Source organism: Neolamprologus multifasciatus, chromosome 22 (assembly GCF_963576455.1).
Source record: "Neolamprologus multifasciatus chromosome 22, fNeoMul1.2, whole genome shotgun sequence".
Taxonomy (NCBI): domain Eukaryota; kingdom Metazoa; phylum Chordata; class Actinopteri; order Cichliformes; family Cichlidae; genus Neolamprologus; species Neolamprologus multifasciatus.
In genome coordinates, this window is record NC_140459.1 from 34755002 (window position 1) to 34780635 (window position 25634).

General features: G+C 40.8%; 1 protein-coding gene and 1 long non-coding RNA gene across 11 annotated transcripts in view; both read left to right on the forward strand.

The window, feature by feature from the left end:
- Nucleotides 1-25116, forward strand: part of thrb (thyroid hormone receptor beta) — a 126821-nt gene extending 101705 nt beyond the window's left edge. For 5 of the 10 annotated variants that reach the window (XM_085149702.1, XM_085149704.1, XM_085149705.1 and 2 more), the window contains 7 exons: nucleotides 15411-15511; nucleotides 15595-15742; nucleotides 16319-16524; nucleotides 17364-17450; nucleotides 17576-17722; nucleotides 17826-18084; nucleotides 20385-25116. In XM_085149702.1, the coding sequence (XP_085005828.1) occupies nucleotides 15411-15511; nucleotides 15595-15742; nucleotides 16319-16524; nucleotides 17364-17450; nucleotides 17576-17722; nucleotides 17826-18084; nucleotides 20385-20626 (1190 nt within the window). In that variant the 3' untranslated portion in view covers nucleotides 20627-25116. Of the gene's footprint in view, nucleotides 1-12725; nucleotides 13988-15410; nucleotides 15512-15594; nucleotides 15743-16318; nucleotides 16525-17363; nucleotides 17451-17575; nucleotides 17723-17825; nucleotides 18085-20384 lie in introns of those variants that run through there. The other 5 variants (XR_014872115.1, XR_014872114.1, XM_085149700.1 and 2 more) reach the window with 5 other exon arrangements.
- On the forward strand, nucleotides 13994-15383 carry LOC146493899 (uncharacterized). Its single transcript, XR_014872135.1, has 2 exons — nucleotides 13994-14892; nucleotides 14925-15383. It is a non-coding gene; the product is annotated as an uncharacterized LOC146493899 (long non-coding RNA).
- Nucleotides 25117-25634: the final 518 nt, after the last annotated feature.

Sequence of the window (25634 nt, forward strand, 5' to 3'; positions counted from 1 at the left end):
GAATTCATCACAGCCCTAAAAACTGTAGAAACATCTGCATGACTTTGGCCTCCAGTAACACTGTGAGTGCACATATTAAATATGCAGGACTGACGTCTTTGCACAATACCTCTAAAATTAGAAAATAAAAATAAAAAACTCAACTAGTTCATGTGTTTATAACTCCAGACTGGACTAATTCATTATTATCAGAGTAGAGTAGAGTAGAGTAGAATAAACCTCTGTACTGACAGGAACTAGAAACAGAGGGTAGATTTCTCTCTATTAGGTTCAGTGCTGCTCATTGGGGGTCATCTGGGGTTTTCTGTCTAATGTAAGGTCAAATTTTAATTATAAAATAAAGTTTCAAATGACCTCAGCGTGTCAGTCATCTTCAAGAACTCAGTTAAATTTCTTCCATATGCTGATGAACAAAATAAGATCACTGAAAAAAGAAAACTGCTATTTACACTTGAGTTAAAGACCCGCGGTTCTTCTTAGAAATCCAAATGAGTCCCCAGGGCGTGTGAGCGTTTCTTTAATTGTAAACACACTGGTTAGTCTGGTTGATCTGACTTATGCTTGTTACCACAAATAACTTCCAGTATGAATGAACTTCATGCAGGACAGCAAGGCCTCACGAGCAGGGAAGAGTTTCAGTCTGCATTTCCCATCATGCTTGATGAAGCCATGTTTTATTCTCTCCATGTAACTCTGTCGCATTCAGAGGGCGGGGTTAGATTCAGTGTGAATAACAAAGCACGGATGAGTCCTGCGTGCTGTCAGGGGCTCGTGGTGACGTCATGGTGAGGGGGATATTTGGGCCCCTTAGTACCAATAATTTAAACACAGCCTAACAGGATAAGACGCTATAGCAAAGCTCAGATCATCTCCACCTGGACTCTCGAACATCATACGGCTCCATAGTCACTAGATTAAAACTCAACAGAGGACCTTTGGGATGTGTTTGAATCTGTCATCGTGGCATGTGCAGCCAACAACTCTGCAAAAACCGTGTGATGTCTTAAAGGATATTCCCACAACAGTGCTTAATCTGTGCTGTGAGTTCACAATGATCCCTCAACAGCTGATAATGGGGTTATCCTAAGTCTCAGAACTAGGTGTATTAATTAGAGATGGACTAATAGAGATGGTCTGATACTGACGTAAATTACTGGATCGGATATCGGAGAGAAATAAAAAATGTAATCGATCCATTAAATATCACAAAAGCACCTCAAAGAACTTGCGACACAGCGTAACTCGGCTCATAACCGTAGCACGTCGCAGCAGTGTGGTCACGTGATAGAGCGGCTGTGTGTATTTGTAGCGTCGCTACCAAACCAGCATTTCATCTATGAGGAAGTTTTCCCAGAGAGAAGAAAGCAGGTGTGTAAGTTCATCTCTGAATGTTTGTAAAGCGTTCCAGCGTTAAGCTTAACAACAGATATATGGAGCGACTGCCTCTCTCTCTCTCTCTCTCTCTCTCTCCTGCTGCTACTTCAGTCATAAACTGATCAATGATCAGCTGATCGTCTCTCTTCTTAGTTTTTGGCCCTCTTTGCACCAGAAAGAGGAAACCAGCAGCTGAACAACAGCAGCACGTTTAAGCTTGATCAGCTGTTGTTAGAATTTATTTAATATTATTTCTACACCAGGATCTTTTTCTACAGCTGACGTAACTGTGCAGGGGCGGATCTAGCAAAGTTTAGCCAGGGGGGCCGATAGGGCATGAACAGGGAAAAGGGGGCACAAAGACATACTTTTCTTTCTTATTCTCATTTAAAATGTCGAGCTTTTAATAAATAATTATCTGAATCTTATACCCAAAGTTTTAATCTGATGTAAATGTATAGAAGTCCATTACTGTATATAGTAACTGTTAAGTCTAATATACCCTAGTAAGCTGTAGTACTTTTTCCTTTGGGAACCATCTGTGCAGTCTGCAGTTCTGTTGAAGAAAGATGTTGAATCTATTTAATTATTGTGGAAAAATAATTTATTTCTGTGCATTTTTTTTTTTTACATGTGCATTAAATTAAAGTTGATTAATCATCATGAGGGTGGTTCCCTATTTATTTATTTGCTGGGAGTTAGCAGAAATATTAAGCAACCTAACTAATAGGGTTGCAAAGTACTCTTTAAAACACCAGAATAGGGAGGATGGAGCAGGTTTAAGTTTATTAGATTGATCAGTTTTGCTGATCTATGAAATATTTTGGGTGCAGTGTGTTTTTTGCATACAGGTATAACAGAATAGCTTTAGTGTTGTTGTTTATTTAAACTCGAGTATAAACTTATACAAAAAGCAGCAAGATATTAAAAAAAAACAGTTTTATTAATAAAAACACTATATCGGATTTGTATCGGTATCGGCCGATATCCAAATTTATGATATCGGTATCGGACATAAAAAAGTGGTATCGTGCCATCTCTAGTATTAATATACTTAATATCACCTTCATTTAGAATGGAAACATGCAGTGTCCTTGACTCACATTGTGTCTTAATGACAATGCACTGTGCTGTCTAATCCTTTCAAATTCACAGATCTGACTAAAGGTACATGTTTCTTTCTGTAGGTACTGTGGACACAACAGAAAACAGCAGCCATGCTTCGGCTCACTCAATTAATCAAAAAAAAAAAAAAAACAAATAAAAAAAAAAATATATATATATATTAGATATATATTAGATATATCTAATATATATATATATATATATATATATATATATATATATATATATATATATATATATATATATATATATATATATATTAGATATATATATATATATCTAATATATATCTTATATATATATATATATATATATATATATATATATTAGAGATATATATATATATATATATATATATATATTAGATATATATATATATATATATATATATATATATATTAGATATATATATATATATATATATATATATATATATATATATATATAAGATATATATATATATATATTAGATATATATTAGGGGTTCAACGATACTCGTATCGATATTGAACCGTTCGATACAGTGCTTTCGGTTCAGTACGCATATGTATCGAACAATACAACATTTTTAATTTATTTTATCAACTTTCCTTCTGACGATGCTGTCTGTGTTGAGCACTCAGTGGATCTGCGCTCGACTACTCCGCCTAGGCTGCACTGTCGAGTACAGATTCACTGAGCGCAGCGCAAGCTAGCAAGACAGAAGCTAAGCTCTCGTTGCAACATGGCAAATTGAACCTCCCCCACCCTCATTCAGATCTGGCGTTTGGAACTATTTTGGTTTTCATGTGACGTATGACCCTGAAGGTAAGCGCGTCATGGACTAAAGTAAAACAGTATGTTGGATGTGCCAGCAATGCTCAATTACATTGGTGGGAACTAGTGTGTTAGCGCAGTTAGCTCGTTAGCGCAGTTAGCTCGTTAATGTGTTGACGCCGTCCAGCCCCACGCATGGGGCGATCCGCGGTAGCTCGTTAACGGAGATTTGCCGTGTTGTGGCGTTAACGTCATTTCAGATTAACGCTGACAGCACTAGTGGGAACACAACGAATATGGCTGCACATTTACTCCGACATCATCCTAGTGCAAAGACAAGTGGAAGCAGACAAAAACAACAAGCAGCATGCTACAAACTTTACCCGAGTCATTTAGACAGCCGTTAGCACACGATTCTCCTTATGGGGACCTGATATGTTTAATATGCTGCTGAGAATATAGCCCAGAAGAAGCGTATAGTAGAGCTTTTATTTTGGAAAGAGACATTTCTCTGTAATAAACTCTCTTTTCCAAAGATTTTTTTATTATTTTATTGTTTCAGCAACATTAAATTTAAAAACTGTACTTTTGAGTTAAAATATATATTTATAATTTTAATAAATGACAAATTAAAAAAGCATGAACATTTTTTGTATCGAAAAAATATTGAACAGTGACACCAAAGTATCGAACCGAACCATGAATTTTGTGTATCGTTGCACCACTAATATATATATATATATTAGTGGTGCAACGATACAACAAAATTCACGGTTCGGTTCGGTTCGATACTTTGGTGTCACGGTTCGATATTTTTTCGATACAAAAAAATGTTCATGCCTTTTTATTAATTTGTCATTTATTAAATTTTCACGGCACATTCTGCACCACATCTCTGTGCGTTCATCATTTGTTTGAAGCCAGCTCACCTCCTGCAACCACTTTTCCGAGAATACGTGCTTCTTTTGTGGTTCGGACTCCTTCTGACATTTCTTTGGAGGTGGAGGAACATCACAGTAATTGCTTAAAGGAGCTTCTTCGACATCTTTAAGAGTTCTAAACAAATGTCTGTCCTCCTCCTGAAAATCTTATGTACGCAAACACGCGTTGCAACTTCTTATCTTGTGCGGGTTTTTATTTTGACAGCAAATGCGCACCTGCGGACCACTTATGTGCAGCCCTGGTTATTTAGCTCGTCATATTGCAGCCACAGAAATTCTTTTGTCCATGAAACCATAAAGCTGCACTTTCTTTTTGCCTTATAGTCTGATTTGTCATAACCTTTCCGTTTTGTCACTTCTTCACCCTGACCTGTCTTATTTGGCTCAGCAGAACTAAAATATATATCCTGCTGCTTTTACACACGCACTAACATAACGCTCAGCGATTCTCTGCGCGATCAACCTCTCACATGTTTAAGCTGCAGGAGATTTCACTTGTCATGTTTGCATAGTAAGCTAACGATTGATAAGACGATGTCAGAGGAATTGGTGCGCAAATTATCATCACTCACCAATCAGTACTGTCGCTTTCTATACACAGTTCACGCGATTGCAAAGTGAAAGCAAAAAACAAGCGCAAATTCAAACGTGATTTCAGTATATCACATATTGACAGTGGCCGATGCCAATGACATAATTACCCAGCTACATTTCCGAAAGAATGCAAAAGCATTGACATATATTTTTCCTTCCTACGATAGGCCGACGGGCAGGGCAGAGATAGATTTTGGTAGCCCGACTGGAAAAAAAGCCCCAGGACGTCGGGCTAGCGATTTTGCGAGCCCTGTATCTGATTGAGGAATCACTCATCTTTGGAAAAGAGAGTTTATTATGGAGAAATGTCTCTTTCCAAAATAAAAGCTATACTATACGCTTCTTCTGGGCTATATTCTCAGCAGCATATTAAACATATCAGGTCCCCATAAGGAGAATCATGTGCTAACGGCTGTCTAAATGACTCGGGTAAAGTTTGTAGCATGCGTGCTTGTTTTTGTCTGCTTCCACTTGTCTTTGCACTAGGATGATGTCGGAGTAAATGTGCAGTCATATTGGTTGTGTTCCCACTAGTGCTGTCAGCGTTAATCTGAAATGACGTTAACGTCACAACACGGCAAATCTCCGTTAACGAGCTACCGCGGATTGCCTCATGAGTGGGGCTGGAAGACGTCAACACGTTAACGAACTAACTGCGCTAACACACTAGTTCCCACCAATTGAGCATTGCTGGCACATCCAACATACTGTTTTACTTTTGTCCATGACAGGCTTACCTTCAGGGTCATACTTCACATGAAAACCAAAATAGTTCCAAACGCCAGATCTGAATGAGGGTGGGGGAGGTTCAATTTGCCATGTTGCAAGAGCTTAACTTCTGTCTAGCTAGCTTGCCCTGCGCTCAGTGAATCTGTGTTTGACTACTCCGCCTAGGCTGCACTGTCGAGCGCAGATCCACTGAGCGCTCAACACAGACAGCATCGTCAGAAGGAAAGTTGATAAAATAAATTAAAAATGTTGTATCGTTCGATACATATGCGTACCGAACCGAAAGCACTGTATCGAACGGTTCGATATCGATACGAGTATCGTTGCACCCCTAATATATATATATATATATATATATACACATACACACACACACACACACACAATTCAGAATTTAGTGTCCCATCAGCCACGATGGCCCATATTCAATAAAGACTTTGTTGTAATCGGTCTGGAGAATCCAGTTTTTCCAAAAGGAGCAAAAACTGCCCTTTTATGAAGTTCTCGGAAATCTCCTTTGTTTATGTCATAATTCACTTCCTTAGAAGTCTTAAATATCAATTTTTAATAAAAATAGGGCATCCACTCACACTTGACCAACTTTCTGTTGTTTCTGACTTTAGTTTTAAGTGAAAATCTAATCCTAGAGCTTCCTATATTTTCTATAAATCCTATATAGATTTAATTCCCAATAAATAAAGAAATAGTGTAACATTTTTCCTTTATTTGATTAACTTTGTTCTCTGTCTACTTTTTGTGACAGTTTTCTGTAAACCTGTGGATGTCTCAGGTCGTATTTAAGCAGAAACATTGACTCTAAAGAGTTTGTATTCACGCATCACTGTATCACCACTTTTAGTAGTTTCACCTGGAATCTGTGCTACATCCAGTCTGGTTGGTTATAATCCCTAACCTTGTTGATCACCACTTCCTGAAAGGTCGTCTTAGCGTCAAACAGGAAGTTTTCATGATTATTTTGGCCCAAAAGCCAGAACTGATGGCAGATGGAACGAATGTTTAATTGGAAATTAGGTTGAGCGCACAGTTAAACAGAGTTCAAATTAAAGAGTTGTCCTTTAACACATGAAGCACGCAGACAGATGCTTTAATAAGAAAAGTGCCTTTTGCAGATTTAACTTTGATTGTATTCTTTCTGAATGAATAATATGAATCATCACGTTTCCATTTTTCCAAACGTAAACAAAAACAAATGACCCCCCCACCCCCGCCCCCACATGCATTTGTATCATGTCCTGAATGTGGAGCGTTTTAAGTTTACCTGAAATGTTTTTGTCATCTTTGTTTTCATTTTCCAGTTGTGTATTATGCAAAATTGCATTCAGTAATATTTGGCTCTTAAACCCTCTTCCCATGATGCTTTGCACACTGCCTCTCAGCAGTCGCTCCTCTCTTTTTTGGACTTTGCTGATCTGCACTCGATCCCTCATAACAGGATCAGGTTGTGGAACATAAACACAACCCTACAAGTTTGTCTAGATTCAGTGATTCGTGTTCGTAAACAAGGTGATATTTCTTTAACAATATGATGATTTGTTCAGCAAATGTTTGCAGTTCTGGGCGTCTGATCCTTGTGTGTGTGTACAGAAGCAACGACAGTATTTATAATGAGAAAAAAGGAAGAGCAGGATTCAAAACAAGTTCACCCACCTTATCCTAAAGTGCCGGATAATCCTCTCCAACTTTAACCTTTACTGAGGGTAGCCTTCTGTTGTTCCCCTCAGCTTACCCTGAACTTTAAGGAAAGGTTAACCAACTAATGTGGCCTCCTCAGGTAACAAAGAGTAGCCAGGGACAACTGGCACTGGAGATCATGTTAACTGAGGGCCTGTGGATAAAAGAGATTCCTCACACCCAAAAATGACCAGCTTTGAACCCCGAGTCCTCAAACGATCAAGGGAGGGAATGTACAAAAGCCCGCCGCAGGGCCAGTGTGGCAAAGAGCCGCCGGGAGCGAAGCCTCGTAGGTGCACGGCGCGGTGAAAGGCCTCGCTGCTTACTTCAGCTGTTGGCAGGAATACCTCGAGTCGTCTGTTAGAGACCATGCTGGATTGTGTTTGTGCATTTTTTTACATAGGGGAGGAAAAAAGAGACAGCTGGCATTTATGTGAGCGGGTAAGTAGGAAACTTCATAGAGGCGCGTGAGTTACTGTAGATGTTCCTTTTTTAGATCAACTGTAGTACTTGTTGTTTCCAGTGACTAACAGTGATACACCGGGCATCTGAGCATTTTACCACATTAACTTTCTCTATTTTAATATTTTAATTTTAATAAAGACATAAATGCTTTCAGATCTGCTGCACTTGCTAGGTTGTCTTCTCAAAGCTCAGTGACAAAAGTATATATTTAAAGAAATATATATATAAATATCTTAATAAATATAATTTGTTTACTTTATAATGAATGTTTATGTGAGTCATATGCACATATTAAGGTGATTTTCTATTTATGCTGTTTTAATACTGCATTTAAACAGTTTTACTTCAGCTTTTCAGCCTCTAATAAAGCTTCACTTTATGTGACGAAGACGAAGAATTGGAGATTAAAAAATGTGACATATGAATTCAATTCGTCACTAAAAGTCTGGCATAGAAACAAGCGTAGACAGTCACACCGTCCACTCAGACAACAGATTGTTTCATTATTGACAGGCGTTAAACTCTGTCTGACAAATGCTTAACAGTTGTTAAGAAACTACAAACAAGATTAGTTCAGGACCAGGACATCACCTCATCAAAAAGTTAAACTGGTATCAAGCCCTCTTTGCAAGAAGATTTGCCTCATAGGACCAGCCTCTTACCAGCTGTTGCATGTTGATCACATCTACTGGTCACACACTCACACTTATTACATTAATGGAGCTGCTAATCCCACCATAAGCCTTTGTAACTGTTCGTGCAGGCAGATCAATCAAACGCTGAAACGTATTTTTAACAGAACGAGTCAAAATGTTCAATCTTATTACGCAGTCACTGCTCTTTGTTTAATAAAGCAGCTTTATAACTCACCTCCACGACAGCTATCTTAGTTATATATTATTATTACTTATCACTTGTCTTTAAAGCCTTATTGTTGTTGTTATTATTACTGATCTCAGGAGTTTTCCAGCATTTAAATAAGAAATCTTTGAGTCTTACATGTTTGTGTTTCTTTGACAGCCGTCTGTATTTAACAGTAACTGTTCTATCTGTTGTTCCTGTCTTTAATGAAGAACCAATTAACAATTAGACAGCTTTCCATAAATAAACAACAATCAAGGTCAAGGTCAGCCACAGAGAGGCAGACATCCAGAAGACTTTTACAGAGAAAGAGAAAAATGTTAATGAGGAAAGTTTATTAATAACACACTAGATCGTTTTCTTTTAGCACAGCAGCAAAGCTTTCTAGTATTTCCCCATTAACTCTTTACTCATGCTGGTCGTACACACGTGTAGATGCTACAGTATATGAGGATTATTTTATGTAAGGTTCAAGGTTCTTTATTTGTCACATGCATAGTTACACAAGTATAACACACAGTGAAATGTAGCCTGACACGCTCCTCGACATGTGCAAAAATGGGTAGAGGAAGAACATTATATATATAGTATATACATTGGGTGAATGTGCAGTAGTAGCAGCAAGCAGGTGAATTCTGTACATTAAGTGAATTAAATAAGAATAGACAATCTGACTGTTTTACAGAATAGACAATATAAACATATTTAAAATTAAAATGATAGAAAAGTGGTTCTCTACTCCCACCACCACGTTTCAGATTAAAATGTAATAATTTTGGACGTCTGTCAGCTTAGCGCTGTACCACCCTGAGCTTGTCTGGTTTCAGGAGCTAAGCGGGGTTGGGCCTGGTTAGTACTTGGATGGGAGACGTCTGTTCCACGTATTTATGTTTTGTGTGTCAGATGTATAATATTATTTCTTACCTATTTGATTAAATATAAAATTAAGTGTGAAGTTTGGTACACGGTGTGGTAGTTCTTCAAGAAGGGGGATCGGAGAAAGTGTACCAGCTTCAGGGGATCGTGCTTCTCAGCCTCCCTGGGACTATGTCGGTACTGGAGACGAGTATCCACCTGGTGCTCAAACCTCAGAGAAGCAGATTTTGTCTCGGTCACAGAAACTGAGACCAGCTCTTCATCCTGTCAAGGATATTTAATAGAGGTGGGGGGAAAAATGGATACTGTGTAGCATGGTGATATTTTGTTTGTAATAATGTATGGATACAGGGACAGCAGAAATCGATACTTTGTTACAAAAAGGTTTTTGTGCTCTGACTTCAGAGCATGTTGATCCTTTTTCTGAGCAAGAATCCTGACATTCCTTCACTGTCCAAATGTGTTTAACTTGTTTTTGGCAGCAATAAACATGACAGTTTACTTATTTTAATTTAAGACATGTTTTATTTTAATTAAGTTTAAAACTTTTTTATTTAATGTAAAATTATATTTTGTTTTAATTGACTTTCAAATTCTTCAGTTACTGAAGGGGCTGCATAGTTTTCATAAACTGCATAGTTCAGAATAGCTATAATTGTACCAGATGGTTGATTCAGTTAAGTTGGACTAGACTGTAATACAAACCGTTCAGTTTGTCAACAATCAAACTGAAATGAGAGAAAGACTGAGTGTGAGACTTTGATATTAGATAAAATGAATATTGATAAAGTTTACCTTTATGTACAGAATCTGAATATCGCAAAATATTTTAAAAATTTGCAATAATATCGTATCGTGGGATGTATGGTGATTCCCACCTCTAATATTTAAGCGTGGATGGGAGTAGTAGTAGTACTAGTACCATTCAACCACATCCCTTCAGTTATTGTGCAGGTGCTTTGGGAGTGTGGGATATCATGCTCGTTGTTGCAAGCTATTTGTCCCTGCAACACCAGTCTGGTCTGCATTGGTCTGACTGGTTCTTGGTGGGTGTTGGAGTCTCCCAGGGCTGCTCGTTGACACCAATGCTCTGCATCATTGTTATGAACAGTGTAGCACAGTCATGGGGCACATAGTGTCTGGTTCAGTTTTAGCTCTGGCAGATGACGTGGATTTGTTGTTTCATGGAGTCATGACTGCCAGCTTGTACTGGAGCTGTGCTCACACACAGAGACGGGCTGTAGAGTCCAGACATTTGGGGTAGAGGTCGTGCTCTTCTGTGTCGACAGGAGGCAGTTGGGATGGGACGATGACCAGGGGCACCTCCTCTGTGGGGCGGACGGAGACCTCGGGGTAGGCCCAGGATACGCTGGAGAGATGACATGTTTTGGTTGACTTGGATGGATATGCAACATACCAAAACAGACTTTTAACAGATTGTAACAGGTGATTGTGGCACTGTTACTATTTTCAGGTGGTCTACTGTTTTTGGTGAGTCTTAACTACAGACATTGGTGATGCTCAATTAAAAGAAAAATAAATTTTATTTTAAAAGCTCGTCCGTGGCATCATGCAGAGATTCAATGGTTTGACATGAAATGATAATTTACTGTAACTCATAAATGAACTATAATATTTGGTCATCTGCCTCGAGATGCATATTAATGTCAGTGACTTGCATTCTTAATTCATATTTTCTAATGATGCTGACCTGCTGTTTGCCACTATAACACCTTCAGCTCTTCTGGGAAGGTTTTCCATGAGGTCTAGAAATTGGTTTATGGGAATTCTTGACCATTCCCATTTTAATTGTGACTCCAGGTGTCTGGAAAGCCTTATCATCAGAAAACAACCAAGTCAGTCGTTAAGTAAACTATGATAGTTAGTCGAGCTAAGCGAGGCATTCAGATATGCTTCTACCTAGCAATAGGTTCCAGTTACAGGGTAGAGGGGATACAGAATCTCTGCAGTGCATTCTGGGTACCCTAAAGTCATTTGGGTCTGCCTGAGAAACCTCCAAAAGGAGACAGCACAGCCCCTGTAGATGTCATTGGCTCTCTCTCACGGCCAAAGGTTTGCCTTCCTTTGCCAACCTGACGCACACCAATCTGCCAGTCCACCTCTCACTCCACCTTCCCATCACTCCTGAATAAGATCCTAAGATATGCCCCATAGATGCAGCCACTTTCCCCAACCCGGAGGGAGCAGTCTCTGGGACCATGACCTCGTGCTTTCTGTCATAATCTAAACAGATAAACAAGCTTTGATGCTGTTATGTTAGCTCTGCTTCAGAAGAGAAGGAAATCTGTTCATTTCATGGTTAAACTTTGCACAATAAGTGAGGCGTTAAATCTGCACAGCTGTTACTGTGTAACCAAAAGGTTTTCTTTAAAGCTTGTAGACGGCGCAGAACTGTCGCGCTACTAATAAGACTCGAACGCTTCACAGTCAGACTGTCCCTCCAACCAGAGGTGGACATGTTTGTCGCTTTAAATGTTATAACTGGGCCCTGATTTTGGTTTCCGCTCACCGTCGCTGCATCGTTTCCTTCTCCAAGAATCAGGCGGTTTTTTTAACTACAAATATACAAATACGATTTTCTAGTAATCCTCAGTACATCAGTTTTTGTTTTTTTCTTAACTGTTGTAAAAAAGTGTTTCTGCTTCTGTTTGTCTCTAAATTTGAGTTTTCAGAGCAGGAAAAAAGTGCAAAATTAAGTGAAAGTAACTGTGTGTGTGTGTGTGTGTGTGTGTGTGTGTGTGTGTGAAAAAATATTGTTTAAATACATTTAAATCTCAAGGCTGTCGTCATTATTGACGAGGACGCCTCATTGGTATGACTGAGCATAACCTCTCTGGGATTAATAAGTGCCTTTACAGAAACACAATGTTTCATTGTTTAAATCTATATCTATATCTATATATATATCTATATATATATATAGATATATATATATAGATATATATATATATATATATATATATATATATAGATAGATATATATCTATATATATATATATATCTATATATAGATATATATAGATATATATATAGATATATATCTATATATATAGATATATATCTATATATATAGATATATATCTATATATATAGATATATATCTATATATAGATATATATCTATATATATATATAGATATATATATATAGATATATATATATATCTATATATATATATCTATATATATAGATATATATATATATATAGATATATATATCTATATATATATATCTATATATATAGATATATATATATAAATATATAAAACACTTTTAGACTCAACTGATTTTGCAAACAATTAGTTGAGTCTAAAAGTGACAAGAAAAACAAAAAAATGGACTTTTGGTTTACAAATTTCCAAACTAAATGTTTTTCAGCAATTTAAAATTATTTGCACAACAAAAGACAATAAATGTGCTATTTTGTACATTTACATGTGCACAGTTTTTCATGGCGCGATCCCTGAATTTGATTTAGCTGCTGACCTAAACCAAAATGTTATTTAGGTTTTTGTGCAGGTATTCATTATTCTAAGTAAATCCCAAATAATTGCACTCATATGTGCCCCATCTTTCCATAAGCTGCACAGCAGGATCTAAATACACATTAGAGTCTTATTGGTGAAAAATCAGGGCCATGTGTTCAAACCCTTCTTAGAACCTTCTTACTCACCAAGCGGCTTCAGGAATAAACTGACCTAAGGGAACTTGTTAGTCGGTTCTGTTAAAATACCCAGAGGATAATAAATGTAAAGGTTATGAGGTTAGGGAAGGATCGCGGTTAAGATCATTCTTGTATCATATGCGACGCCTCCTCAGTCAGGTTTTTTAACCATTTGTGTTTTCGTGGACCAGCTTTAGATGTTTCTTACAGTAGGTGCATCATGTAATGTCTTAATCTGTGACATCGCCACTGTCTGTGGTACATCACGGATTTGTGAAGTGTAAGATTAGAGCCCTATGTCGTCATAAATCTCTGCTTCCCAATTCGGCCGGGTGGTGGCGGGTGGGGCAGTTGCAAGGTGTTGTTTGTGGTCTGTGGATTTGTTGGATAAAGCGTTTGCTCCTAAGTACGGTCAACTCCATCACGTCCTTTTAGATCAGGAGCTATTTTCTTCATTTCGTGGCTTGATGCCAGCTCAGGTTTTTCTTTTTTGAGAGCAGATAGTTCTCCGGGTAGACCCAGACGTTTTTATGGTGCTCTGCTGAAGGTCTTCATCATGAACTATTGCATTCCCGACATGTACGAGATGCCTCACACCGGCGTCGGAAGCTATCCGGTGCAGGGAGGTGGGGAATATTGCATGTACTCGGACGAAGGGTCCGGGTATGGCAACTGTGAGCCTCAGCCTCTTCATCATCCCCCCTGCATGGAGCAGGCTTGGTCCCCCAGCCAGCACTACTCGTGTTCCTACGCCGCTGGTCCTTCTGTTTTTAAGAGTGAGCTTTGCAGCATGGAGGTCCCTCTCAGTCACTTCCACCAGCCTGAGTACTTCCCCGAGATCAAACCTGAGTTTTCACACCTGCGGTGGATGCAGAGTGCGCACAGCAAAGGTACGACATGCAGGCTGTGAATATTTAGCTCTTTAACAAAGTACCTGAGGGGCTGGAGCTGCAGCTCGGACGTGCTCAAGTTAAGTTGTTGAAGTTGCGAGTAACTTAAAGAGTCTCCACTGTCTGTAATTAACTGGGTTAGTGTGTGTGTGTGTGTGTGTCTATAATATAACAGACTTGTAATGCACTTGCTCAAACTGATGATTGGTCCTTCTTGATCGTCGATCAATGATGTCTGGGATTTTCGAATTAAGTCCGATGAGCATAAATCCAGGACATAAGGCCTCGCGCGCTGGTCTGTGATCAGGGCCTGTTGCTGTGTTTGATTGAGGTAGACGGGGCTCCTTATTGATTGCTGTTGAGGCAACAGAAGGCTGACAAAAGATATTGATCAGTTTGTTAACCTGCTGTCCTGGTGACAGAACTCACTCAACCCAATCTAGATAGACTCCACAATATTAGAGTCTCCAAAGATTTGTGTGTTCGAAGCATCAGAGTTTACCTGCCACTCCACACTCTGCTGTTAGCAAGTGTGTTTGCTCATCTAGAGCATTCAGGTAACTACTAAAACGATCCCACAGGTTCCCAAGAGCCTCAACAAATTCACCCCATGGTCATATTCAGAAAATGCCAAAAGTCCAACACAAACATGTCAGACTCTACAGGCTTCAGTTAGCATGTTCATAGCAGCAGAATTAGAAAGAGACTGAACATCTATCGCCTCTAAAATAACATGACAGCGTGGCTTAGACTTAGGAACAAACCTAAACACCTCGAGAACTTTGCAAAGCAGCGATGTCTGGAGATAAAGCACCTTGTTTGGAGAAAACCAAACACAGCAGGGCAGCACAAATGCTGCATAGCAACTGTCAAGGACAGCAGTGGAGCAGTGATGATTCGGACTCGTTTAGCAGCCCTGTGGCTATCAGGTATTCAGGATCTGTATCCTGAATACCTGATAGTCTCTGAGCTGACCACGAACGTCTCTGTATACCAAAGTATCCCAGACTCAAGCTAAAGCTGAGGCTCGGCCTTGGGGGGAGTGGTGCCTGATCAAAATCTACACCTCAACTCTGTGGCAGAGCTGTGCATGAAAACTTCCCTGCAAATCTCAACAAAGTGAAGAAATATTATAAAGAAGATGAGCCAGCGACACGTGCCCACTGCTGAGTCCTGGGGGGGGTCATGTTACATCATGTAGTGTGTATTTTATGCAAATGCACACATTCATTCATATATGTGTGTGTGTGTGTGTGTATACATTTATTTTTTTACTACTGTGCAAAGAATAGTACATCGCCCCAATTTTAATTAAAATCTAATAAAAAATGAACGTGTTTGGAAAAACATTGAGAACGCCGGTCGTCAAATTTACTTGACTTATTTTTAAAATGAATCCAGTTTCTGCTTCTCTCCTCTCTAGGGTACATACCAAGTTACCTGGACAAGGATGAGCTATGCGTAGTGTGTGGGGACAAAGCTACAGGCTACCACTATCGCTGCATTACCTGTGAAGGTTGCAAGGTAAACCATGTGACCACGTGGCCTCAGCTTCCGTCGGCCTTCGCCGTCTCCCTGTTCTGATCACGTCGCCTTCTGTTTTCCAGGGATTCTTCAGGCGGACAATCCAGAAGAATCTCAATCCAACGTATGCCTGTAAGTACGAGGGCAAATGTGTTATTGACAAAGTGACCAGGAACCAGTGCCAGGAATGTCGCTTCAAGAAGTGCATCGCAGTGGGAATGGCAACAGACTGTGAGTGGCCTCAGCAACAGGATATTTGTCATCTTTTATGTCACTTTTGCATTTCTCCTGTTCTTCAATTGGAAAAAAAGAATTCTGACATTTATTTACAAAAACAATGACATTTATAAAGAAAGTGCAGAATTAGTAACAAAATCAACAAAGAAAAGTTGGATTTAAAGAAAGTTCATCACCTGAAATATATTTACTCCAAATAAAAGCAGTGATGATTTTCACCACATGGAAAAACAAATAATGTTTTATTCACGTGTTGTTTGATTGTTTCACATTTTTCATCCAATGGAAAGTTTGTTTCCATGTGTGACTCTAAAGCTTCCTGCTACATTGTATCTGTATCATTTTTGAGCGTGAGCTTTCTGAAACAAAACATGAAACGCTTCAAAACACAAGAACAATCATGAACACGTGTCACCTCAGCGGGATGTCATGTTCTCGTGTTGGAACAACTCAGCGAGTCATCATTTTATGCCCCCCTACCCTCCCCCCTCCTCTCCCTCTTTCCTTTTCCTTCCCGTCTACTCTCTTGGCCTCCCTCGGCCCCCTGCTGACCCCCTTTATTTGCCCCAGTGGTGTTGGATGACAGCAAGCGGCTGGCCAAGCGGAAGCTAATCGAGGAGAACCGGGAGCGCCGTCGGAAGGAGGAACTGCAGAAGACGGCGTGGGACCGACTGGAGCCCACCCAAGAGGAGTGGGACCTCATCCGCATGGTGACCGAAGCCCATATGGCCACAAACGCCCAGGGCAACCACTGGAAGCAGAAGCGGAAATTCCTGGTGAGACATCCTCCTCCCCTCCTCACCAAAGCCTTGATTGTATCGATTACTGTGCCTCGTTCAAACCCCCACCTACCTCCCCCTCCCGCCCATCTCAGCCCCCTTCACGTCCCCGTCTCCTCCTCTTCCACCACCATTGTTCCACTGTTCCCTATGTTAATATGTCCATGTGTTTTTTTGTATCTCCTTGTAGAGTGGGGAGAATTAGCTGGACGATGGAGAAAAGTGTTTCCTCAACGCAGCAGCACTAATTTATATTGGAACATCTTACTCTTGTCTTATGTTTTGCCGAGCAGCAACTCTTAATCGCTAATACTAATAACTTGCTTTTTTTCGTGCTGTTTAATTTTCCTCTCTTTCCGTTTGTAGCTTTTGATTTCACACCTCACTCTGTTTTTGACTAATTTTGCTTTTTCTGTTAAGTTTGATTACTCTGTCCGGACTCCGAGTCTGTCAGCTGTTTGTTGGCGTTGTACTGAGTTTCTATGGCACGATTAAAGGGAACGCTCATTAATTATTTGATCGGCGGGGTTTGGCAAAAAAGAAGGCTTATTTTTCAGGATAGTGGGGAAACGCATCTGTTGTTTTTCATGCAATTTGTTTCAAAAAGTGAAAACGTAACCAGGTCGCATTCAAAGATCCAACGAAGAGCGTTCCCAAGGACCCGTTCGATGCGTGGTCCCGAGTCTTGCTGTGGAAACTCGTGTCCTATTTCTGTCTTTACCTGTTTTCTGTCTGCGCACTCTTTCATCTGTCTTCAGTTTTAACTTGTTTTATTTTAGTTGGCTTGACACGAGTTCTTCATTGAAACTTCACGATTCCTGTTGATTATCCAACAGGTCGAGGAAGCAATGCTTCTTAATGAAATAACATGTAATTTATTCTATACTTCTGACCAGAGTGCAGCGGGGGTGAAGGAAACTAAGGTAAGACAGCAGATACACGCTTCGGTTGAGCCTAACGACGGCTTTTCAGCCATTTACGTGTAAAACGATGGTAAATGACAAATGATGCGATGAAACCAGCTGATGTCCTCTCCTCGCTCTTTCAGCCTGAGGATATTGGTCAAGCGTCCACGGATAATGCACCTGAAGGAAGTAAAGTGGACATAGAAGCCTTCAGTCAGTTTACAAAAATTATCACCCCTGCCATAACCCGAGTGGTGGACTTTGCCAAAAAACTGCCTATGTTCTGTGAGGTGGGTTTGAGTGGAACGGTGACTGTGAATGTGTCACTGAGTGGTTACAGAGCTGTATTCAGACTGAATGTGAATTTAATAAGCCGTTCTTCTCTTTAACCAGCTGCCTTGTGAAGACCAGATCATCCTGTTGAAAGGCTGTTGCATGGAGATCATGTCGCTGCGGGCTGCCGTTCGCTACGATCCAGAAAGCGAGACCCTCACGCTCAACGGCGAGATGGCAGTGACACGAGGTCAGCTCAAGAACGGAGGCTTGGGCGTAGTCTCAGACGCCATCTTTGACCTTGGCGTGTCGCTGTCCTCCTTTAACTTGGATGACTCTGAGGTGGCTCTTCTGCAAGCTGTTATCCTGCTTTCATCCGGTAATCGCCTGAGTGCACACTTACCGAGTACATAAGAGGTTATTAAAGGGTTTTCTTTCTTCTAGGTCTCGCTCTGTTTCAGCACAGCGGTGTTACTGCGTTCTTATTGCACGGTTGGTAACGGCGGCTTACAGGGAACAGCGCGAATCTGCAGCTGCACAGCTTGTGTGAATACTTGGTTTTGACATGAAATCTATATCAAACCACAGTTTAATCAATTAATCAGCGTCATCATTGTGAGGGGCTTTGGCCTGTTAGCTTGTTTTTGGCTCCACTGGCATTTCTCTGTAATACTCTCATTGAAGATCAATACTCTTTATGGCGCAGACCCATCTGTCCTGACACTTCACAGTATCCACTGACGCTTAGATAACACTGCTGTTAGAGTCGCTTTGGGATAGAAAGTTAATTATTTGTGTTTGTTGATCATCTTTAAAAAATGTTGTTTTGTACTATTTGTACCAAAAAAGAAAAATAGTTGTGAGAACTGCAATAAATAATAACTGACACTGTAGGGCAGGGGTGTCAAATTCAAACACACAGTGGGCCAAAATTCAAAACTGGAACAAACTCGCGGCTAACATTAATATTTATTGAAAAAAAAAATCTTCCTCCAGATATAAGAATGAATCTTTTCTTATATATGGAACGCCAGGAACGCCATAATGAATTAATTAAATACACCATTAAATAATTAATTAAATGTGTCAATAATTAATTAATTAAATGTGTCAATAATTAATTAAAATGTGAAATACATAAATAATTAATTAAATGTGTCAATAATTAATTAATTAAATGTGTCAATAATTAATTAAAATGTGAAATACATAAATAATTAATTAAATGTGTCAATAATTAATTAATTAAATGTGTCAATAATTAATTAATTAAATGTGTCATAACTATTTATTTAATTAATTATTTCCCATTTTAATTAATTATTTAATGGTGTATTTAATTCATTATGACAGTCCTGGTGTTCCATACTTATGGACTCAAACACGTTTTGCTGAAAAACTGAATATGGAACAAGCAAAGCTTAATACTAAACAATATATATATTAGCTGTGTAATACCAGTAGGCCAGCTCTGATAGTAATAATAATAATTTTGGCTTCGCGGTCCAAATGTCATTAGGCTGCGGGCCAAATTTGGCCCGCGGGCCAGAGTTTGACACCTGTGCTGTAGTGTATCCACAGCTGCGCCTGTGTTTAACTCGTTTTCAGTCAAAAATGACATGAGAGTCATTCAAGTGCATGACACATGAACACGGTGTATTTGTACTGGATCTTTATTTTGGACATGTTTAAATAGTAGAACAACAACAACAACAGAGAAAAAACAAACAAAACAATAATAATTAAAGCTGCAAACAGCGTTATGAGGGCCCTCGCACCCCCAGCGCATGAGTTTTTGACCATGTTTAGGCCCTCAAAAAGGCCCTTGTTTTGCCTGAATAATAATAATAAGAAGAAGAAGAAGAAGAAACGGAGCAGATACAGTAGGGCCTTCGCACTCTCACTGCTCGGGCCCTACTTATAAATAACTTACATGTTCAAAAACGAGCAGGAAGCAGCATGAGCTCGTTTAATCCAACCTCCTGTTCATGCCGTCTCCATCACAAGTTCTTCATCATCATTTCTTACATGGATTTTTTATAACCTCAGTAACACGTTTACAGATATATACGTTTACAGATATATCCACACACCTGATCAGAGCCCCACCTCCACCACGTTTGTTCCAAACCATCCCAAATATTACAGGAACTGACAAATACAGCAACCAGGTGATTCCCCATAACAAGCTTTTAAATGAAACTGTGCAGCGTGTCCTTAAAAACAACGAGGACAGAAGAAGAAGAACAGTATTTGACAGTCGTGTTAAGGCTGCTTCCTCATGCACAGGGCTTCATCACAGGAGAAGAAGTGATGCCTAAGTAAGGGAAACAGGAGGAATAGGCTCAGATATGCCAAATACACAATAACTGGGTGGAAGGAGGTGAGGGAGCGTCCGCACAGCAGACATGTGTCATGGTCTGGGACTGCAGCCAGGGGTGTTGGAGGTCCTGTTAAGTCAGATTTGGATCCAACTGGGATGATCTTCATCTTGCAGTGTGACAGTGATCCCAAACACATAATCACATCAGTCATAGATAGAGCCTCGTGAGTTGTAATTAAGCTATTGTAAGCCATCCTTCCTATTGTTATCAGGTTTCTCTCAGCACTGCTCCTCAGGGACAAACGAGCTCTGCAGGACGCTGCATAACAACACTGTCGGTGTGCTTGTGTCTGCAGATCGTCCAGGCCTAACCAGTGTGGAGCGAATCGAGCGTTGCCAAGAGGAGTTCCTGTTGGCCTTTGAACATTATATCAACTACCGCAAACACAAAGTGGCACATTTCTGGCCCAAGCTGCTAATGAAGGTGACAGACCTGCGGATGATCGGCACCTGCCACGCCAGCCGATTCCTCCACATGAAAGTGGAGTGTCCCACCGAGCTGTTCCCTCCTCTGTTTCTGGAGGTCTTCGAGGACTGACCAGTGGATTTGTGTGTGTGTGCGTGTGTGTGTGCGCCTGGGCACCCTGGTGGTCTCAGGGTGGAACCAGCAGAAGCCCGTCACAACGAACCTTCAGCACTACTGAGTGTCACTTCATTCCACCTTAGAGTAGCTCTCTGGTCTATTTTTGGATGAAACCATTCCTGACAGTGCGGGTACATGTGAATAGCTTTTTGTTCTGTCATTGTTGTCATGGATATAACATCTCACCTCAGATCTGACTCTAGGTTTTTTGTTTTCATTCATGGTAATCTTATCAACACTTGTTTGTTCGTTAGAAGCCAAGCATACGTTGTATATTCCTTCCTTTATGTTAAATACTTGGCTGCTCGCCTCGTCCACGACACGAGACGCCGTCAGCGAACCCGCTCCACTTTACCGCATTAATATATCAACCTTCGTCCATCCGGTGAGCGTCCAGTCTGTCCGGTGCCTCGCCATCCTACTGTGACCGTTAAAAACGCGTGCTCTAACGGACGGCAGCTCGCAGGTCTCTCGGCAGCCGCACATTACGAGGTTAAGTTGCAACGCTGCATTCCAGAGCTGTCGGAAAAACAAACGCCAGCTCGAGACGCGCTCCGAGCGAGAAACCTGAGCAGGATTTTGCGATATTAAAGCGGACCTGTGTGTCTTTTCTCATCTGATGTTGCAATGCTGATTGTTCCTATTAAACATGACCAAAGTTTCAAATCATTTAAATATATGTAAAAACAATCGCAGCACTTGGACTGCTATTAAATCGAGGTTTCCAAAGGTTTCTCTCGCACCTTCTGTGACACTCGTTTGCTGCAGGCAGTAGAGCTCGTCCTGAGCCAGGCTTCCCGAAGCCGTCCTATTGGAAGAGAGTGGCTCGTTAGGTAAGGCGAACCTTAACGAGGCAGAGCTACACGGGATAAATGACAGTCTGCATGACGCACAAATCTAAGGACACTAGTCTGAGTCCCCTCAAACGTCACACGGTGGCAGTGCACGCTGCAAACACAACACACACACACTGGGCTTTCAGCTAACAGTAAGTCTACTTACTCACCCTTAAAATGATATGTGGCATTTTGCAGGATATTGCATAAATATACGGGCCAAAATAGTTAAACGTCAGCTGTTTATGAGCAGGAAGCATCTTTGTGTCTGGTTGAAAGCAAAGAATGTTTATGAAATCAGAGTGTGGACACTAATAAACTGAGAGAGTGTCTCTCGCTTGTTGTTAATTGCCTTTGGACTTATTGTCAGACAACGATACGACCGGTGCTTTGATACTTTATAGACTAATGATTAATTAGCACAACCTCAAAGCATTTCATATGCAACTCTGACAGATTAACTTGCAGAGGTTCTGTGCGCTCAAACCTGTACAGTGCAAAAAATCTTGCTCGAGTTTCTGTTTGTTTGTCTTTATTTCGACAAGAAACAAAACGAGGAAACGACAAAACCAAAACTGCGACGTAGACGTGAGCGACAGCGAATGGAATGCAGAAGCAGCGTTAAAACGAGCCACTCGGCGCGCCGGAGACTCGTCACACGGCGGCACTGAGGCCGGGATCGACTGTGTGCCACAGTACTGCATGTTGTGCCAAAACCAGGTGAACAATGCCCTCACTGCATCCTCCCTCCACTTCCTTAGTTGAGTATAAACTGTCGGTCCTGCCACACAGGCTCCTCTTCGCTGTCTGCGGTTGGAACTTCAAGACCAGCAAGATTTCAGTGTTTCATCTCAGCCATGTTGCCTCAAAGCAAGTAATTAGTCACCATTTTTTCTGTTTGTGTCTCCGTGAGTGGACGTGGACTTTCTATTAAAACAGTGAAGTCATGGTGCTATGGTGAGTTGGGGCTATGGCTGATTGAAGCGTGTTGTTATTTACATGTGTGAATAAGAGCCCGGCACCCTCGCAGGATGGCCTGCATATAGTAGAGTAACACACATGCACATCACATCTGTGCAGCAACTGATCAGCCACAACAATAAGACCGGCACAGATGCTGGTCCCACTCGGGTACTGGTGGTTTTCAGAGTGGGCCTCTGTCTGCCTCGGTAGGAGGGTTGGTAAATTGGGGTGACTGTAGCTCAGGTGGTAGAGCAGGTCATCTACTGATCGGAAGGTTGGTGGTTCGATTCCTGGCTTCCCCTAGTCTGCATGCCAAATATCCTTGGGCAAGATACTAACCCCAAATTGCTCTCCGATGCATCCATCGGAGTATGAATGTGTGTGAATGTTAGCTATAAAGCACTTAGAAAGATGTGCTTGTGCGAATGGGTCTGAATGGGTGAATGCACAAGTTGTGTAAAGCGCTTTGAGTGCTCAGATGAGTAGAAAAGCGCTATATAAGAACCAGTCCATTTAAATGGGAGGCTTTACCAGCAGAGACCAGTGTTCACCTGTAACTGGTTTTAGTGGTGTGGCTGATTGGTGTGTCGCTCACACAGATAACACATGGTCCGACTCCACGACTGTGACCGACCGGTGGCATTCGGAGGCCAAGTAAACTGTACGCTTCGCCATCACCAAGCTGACGAGGCTGGTGAGATTGTGAAACGCAGAGCTCTTTCTTCGTCCTGTAGCCTCTGGTTTTGTTTCGTTTCTTGGAAAAGCCTCGGTATGGTATTGCCGTTTGCAACGTGACAGACCTCGGCTCTTTATATGTCGCTTTTTCGAGCTTCACACTACTCCTCAAAGCAGCTTGTATTTTATTTTGTTTCTTCTCATTTCTGTGAAGTGATGCCTTTTTATCAAAGCAATAGAATTGCTGCAGTGTTTGAATGACCCGGACCTCACACATATACACCTCACAAACTGTACAGATAAATGCACAGACAATCAGAGGGAGAGGCACCCGAGCTCAGGCTGGTCCCCGTCGTCGTGAAGGGCCGGGCCGGGCCCCGCTGAGACGGAGCCATTCAGAAACGTAACGGTTGGCCACGTTTACATGCACCGCTGCGTCTGCAGCCAATGAAAGACTTCGACGAAAGCTGTCAGAACGCGCATCCAACATCAACGTGCTAGACTCATTAACGTAACATCACCTGTTTTTCTAATGAAATGAATGTCTTCATGTCTCGGTAGCAGGGGCTGGCTGCACAAACACATCAGAAGTTAGCTGACTAATGTTCAACCCAACAGTCCCAGGATCTCAGCTCAGGACCTCAATGTCCCTTTGGTGTGCTTCTGTTGGTTAGAACGTGCAGATTGAACAAAGTCATGTAAAAAGCATCATTTTTATGCGGTAAACATGGTTTGTTGTTGCACGTTCCCGGTTCTTAGGCTCTCTTTCACGTCTTTTTTTAACTAAAGACTTTTAGTCTAGTCTCAGGAATTTGGCAGAGTAACTTTTCAGACATTCAGCTAAAGTAGCAGCAACTATGCAGCCCGAAAAACAAAAAGCTGTGTTTGCTCTTGATTTGGCCTGCCAGGCCTCCGCCAGGATAGTTGTTGGGCTGTAATTAGCCGCTACCTCATGAGCAGGGAATTTTGGCCTGGGAATCAAAACTGGAACTTTGTTACTGCTGTCAAATGTAATAAAAGTTCCCGAGTTTGTGCAGATGATTCTGTTTTCCTGTGCAGGTAAAGAGACACTAAGAAAGCTGCACAGATTTTAACCACTGAAAGTCCAAAATTAGGTGATTAACAGCTTTATGTTTAATGTGTTTTTGTAGCGTGCTTTAGATTGAACAAAGGTTTCTTTAACAGGCTGATGATATTTGTGGCTTCATGTTCAGGATACTCATCATAAGCATAAAATGAGCCACTGTGTGATCAGGACAGCGACAGCCATCAGTTCCTCCTTACTTTCTAGTTTGTTGCATTTTTCAATTTGCTGACTTCAGCTACAACGAGGGGATTACTGAGACCACCTCCCTCATGCTAAACATACAGTTTGAACGCTTTGAAAGCGTTGCAGGCTTACTCGTTGGAGGCAAAGCATAAAGGCAAGGGTGGCTCAAAACTTTTGCACAGTACTGTATCTAAAGCCTAGCCCTGTGATTGGATGGATGGAGCCAGCCTGTCTGTGCAGCCAGCCCCGTTGTCAGAGAATGAACTTGAAGGTAGAGACGTCTCACAGTTATCATAAAAGTCACATAGATACTGTAAAACTAATGCAGGTCACAGTTAAAGAACTGCTGAAGAACACAATAATCAGGAATCTTGAAACAGTGACCTCGATAAAAACCTGGTTTCTGTAAAAAGAATATAAACCTGTCAGTAATACTTTCACTCATAAATGTAATAAAGTTGAGCAGTTCATAACAATAAACCTGTCAGTTTTATGGTTGAGGCAAATGATGGCCTTGATGTAGTAATATATCATCAAACTTGTAAAGTTATTTCAGTCTGTGGACGCTCTAATATGAATCCTGAAGGTTTAGCTTAAAAAGCTGAAGAGCAGCCGGGCTCTTTGACAGCTCCTCCACGTTCCTCTGGGTTCTCCCGATGACTTTGTTGGCATGTTGATCAGTTATCTGAGCGTTTTACTGAGGAAGTGAAACCAAAACAAGGAGTTAAAACTTGCAAAGATCTGCAACATAGTTCACAGCAGGATGATGAATGCAGCTTTAATCCAAAATAATCGACATGTTTTTTTACACTTTGATACATAGTTTCACTTTTTTTTCCTTTTTTGCGGGACGGCTATAAATTGGGAATCTTGTATCCTGGCTGTGTTCACTGAGCACATACGCAGAGCTGTGGTGCACGTAAACGTCGTCATTGCTCACCGCTGGTTAGGAACACGTTTATTTTACCTGAGGAGGTGAACGTTGGTCGTGAGCTCTCCCGTGAGTTGTTGCTCGTAAGGTTTCTCAGTTACAACCAATAACAAGAGTTGCGCCATAGAGAAGCTATTTTACAGTACAAAGGAAAAGGATGTATATTTTCAGACTGCAGATTTTTTTTACAGATGTTAGCATAATATGAACATATTGTTTTTGCATAGTGTTAAAAAGATACAGTGTTGCTCTCAAATGTATTTCCACGTCTGATGGAGACGTATTTAA